Source organism: Lonchura striata, chromosome 13, assembly GCF_046129695.1.
Source record: "Lonchura striata isolate bLonStr1 chromosome 13, bLonStr1.mat, whole genome shotgun sequence".
NCBI lineage: Eukaryota > Metazoa > Chordata > Aves > Passeriformes > Estrildidae > Lonchura > Lonchura striata.
Window position 1 is genome coordinate 10307820 of NC_134615.1, and position 2805 is coordinate 10310624.

General features: G+C 52.3%; 1 protein-coding gene across 1 annotated transcript; it reads left to right on the top strand.

Moving 5' to 3' along the window:
- Nucleotides 1-474: 474 nt before the first annotated feature.
- On the top strand, nucleotides 475-2520 carry LOC144247098 (uncharacterized). The gene is made up of 3 exons (XM_077786442.1): nucleotides 475-843; nucleotides 1045-1495; nucleotides 2180-2520. The coding sequence occupies exons 1-3, from the start codon at nucleotides 652-654 to the stop codon at nucleotides 2518-2520; spliced, it is 984 nt and encodes a 327-aa protein (XP_077642568.1). The 5' UTR covers nucleotides 475-651.
- The last annotated feature ends 285 nt before the right edge of the window (nucleotides 2521-2805 follow it).

Genomic DNA, 2805 nt, shown 5'->3' on the forward strand with positions numbered 1-2805 from the left:
GTTAAAATATTTTATTTTTAGTAAAAATATCTGAGAAGAAATAAACATTAAAAAAAAATATAAGTGGACAAGAGTGTTACAAAGTAGAAATTTTATGAACCTTGTGCCACACTTTTAAAAGTGATATTTTTGATATCTCCTTTTATGCTTGTTTTTCCAAACATATATGCTCCAAATTGGACCATTGAATATTTGTTTGTTCCTGTAACTTCTATTACATCTTATTGTTTTCCTTCAGTACACTGTTGCTCACTAAGAAATAGTCAAGTTCCCTTTTTAGAATCATTGCTGTATGCAAGTGAAGGAAGGTGGGGAAAAAAGCTTTAAAAATAAAAAAGTCTTGTTTAATGAAAGAGCTGCATGCTAATAACTGCTTGGTTAGGGATATAAATGTATCTTTATGTAAGATATATAGGTATAGATATCTATAAACCTACAGATACAGAACTACTGAAATACAAAGGGATCCTTTGCACCAGAAGTTCTGCTGTGTGCTCTAGAATTTCCTTGGGGTTTTACCCTCCATCTCATGAGCTGTTAGAGACAGCAGTAATAGGGGCACCAGGAGGTGCCTCCGGGGCTCTCGGGCTACGTGGATGGCTGATTTCAGGTGCTCTGGGCCTGCCTGGGGCAGAGCCAGGGCCAGGGGCCATGGCCAGGCTGTGCCGTTGGGTTCCGTGCTCAGCGGCATCACCGTTGGCAACCACGGAAGGGTCCCCGGGAGCTCCAGGGACAGCGGCCGGTACCGTTGGCTCTCACTGCGTCTCGAGGCAGCGGCGAGTGCAGCAGGCGAGAGGAAGGCTCTGCTGGACAAGGGTTGGGGCGGCAGGATCGGCAGCCATGGTGAGTTTTGGGGCAGGGGTGAGGGTGCAGGGGCCACCTTGGGCAGAGCAGGTGCCACCACGGGGCTGCAGGGATGTGGCCTGACCTTCCCCTTGAGCTCCCTCTCCCATGCATTCCCAGGGCCCTGCATGTCCTGCCCCTTAGCCCAGGAGCCATCTCCCTCCCAGCCCTGCTGAGCCCCTTCTGTCCCTCTTCCTGCAGACCATCGGTGGAACTCTCACCAAGATCGTGGTGATGCTGGGCGCCTTCTCGTTCCTGTGTAGGAGGGATGACCAGACCGTGAAGGTCACCGAGGAGCTCCTGCGCCAGCACGAGGAGCAGCGCAAGCAGGAGATGGCCATGCTGCAGGAGATGGGGAAGAGGATCCAGGAGGTGCCCGAGATCACCGAGGACAGCCTGTTTCTCTGGGCCATTGAGCAGTGGTGGTTCTGGCCCTCTGTGGAGATTCTCCTGGTGCTCTTTTCTATCTACAGGTTGCCCAAGCAGGACAGCTCTGCCAAGGACAGCTCAGCCTGCGGAGGAGCTCCAGCGGTGCCTGCAAGGAAGAGAAGGATGACGAGGAGGAAGAGGATGCGTGCCGTAGCCGACTTCTTTGACAAGCTGGATCAAGTCAGCCTTCCAGATGCGTGTCTGGAGTCGAAGCACGGCAGAAGTCAGAGGAGGGTTTGGAAGGGATGGTCAACACATCTTCCAAGCCCTTCCCACAAGCGATTTTGGGACAGAGTTGCAGCCAGGGAACACAGTAGTATTCATTCTTAGGCTGTGTGATTTTATGTTCCCAATACCAGATAGTATTTTAGATGGTTAAGAAGTTTTCATTTTAGGTATAGAGTATAAGAATAGTATTTCAATTGTTCATAAATAGGAAGTAGTGCTATTGAAACAGCAAATGTAATGCTATAGAAGTACGCATAGAGTTCAATCTAAGGAATAGAGTAGTAATCATTGTTAGATTATATAGTTTACCTGTCCCAATCTGCATTGTATTTTAGATGTTTAAGAGTTTCCATTTTAAGTATAGACTGTAAGTGTATTATATAAAATATCTTACTAATATAGGAATATTAGTAAAATTGTTTATAAATAGGATATAGAATGTGCTGTACTATCCACTAAAAGTCTTGTTCATTATAATGTCCCTATTGCTTTACTCAATTAAACCTTTGTTTTGCTTTAATGTTTGCAAGTTGTAGTTTTTAAAGATGTTAGAATCTGTAAATAAATACATTTCCCTTGTTTCACAAGTGTCGTACTTGATGGAATTTTGTCCCGTACCCCAGCGGTGTAAGACATTTTTATAGGAAACAAAGGAAGCAATACAATTTCTTCCTTGCAGCGACAGCTGGTTTATTGGAAGAGGTGTTCAGCAGTAGCACGCAGAGCCCGTTGTCACGGAGCCGCCCCTCACGCCGTGAAGGGATGCGCTCTCCAAGGGCCCGAGGCTGCGCTCTCCCACCTTTCCCTCGGGCCGGCAGAGCCGCGGCAGCACGAGGCGCGCACTTGTCCGGCTCCTGCCTGAGAGGGGCCGGCTCCGGGCACGTTTCCGACGGCAGCAGCGGCGGCAGCGGCCCGGGAAGCCGCGTTCCCTCAGGCCAGGTGTCGGAGGGTGCCTTTGCCGAGGCCTGCGGGCAGCACGGGCCCGGAGCTGGCTGGGGCCCGTCTGGGGAGAGCGTTTGAGGCCGCGCAGCCCGGCGGCTCCGGAACGGCCGCGCGGCAGCGGCGGAGGCGGCGCGGGGCGGGAGAGGCGGCGGAGGCCGCGCTGAGCCCGCGCCGGCACCGCCGCGGCTCCGGGCGGGCGGGGAGGCTCCCGGCGAGGGGCCGCAGCTCCCGGGCAGTGCCCGAGATTCCCACCTGCGGCCAGAGCTGCTCCACGAGCTCCCGCCCTGCCGGGCTTCTCTTCTGGGCAAAGGCTGAGCCCAGCGGGGTTTGGCCGCCGCTCCCCCTCTGCCTCCCCACAGGCGG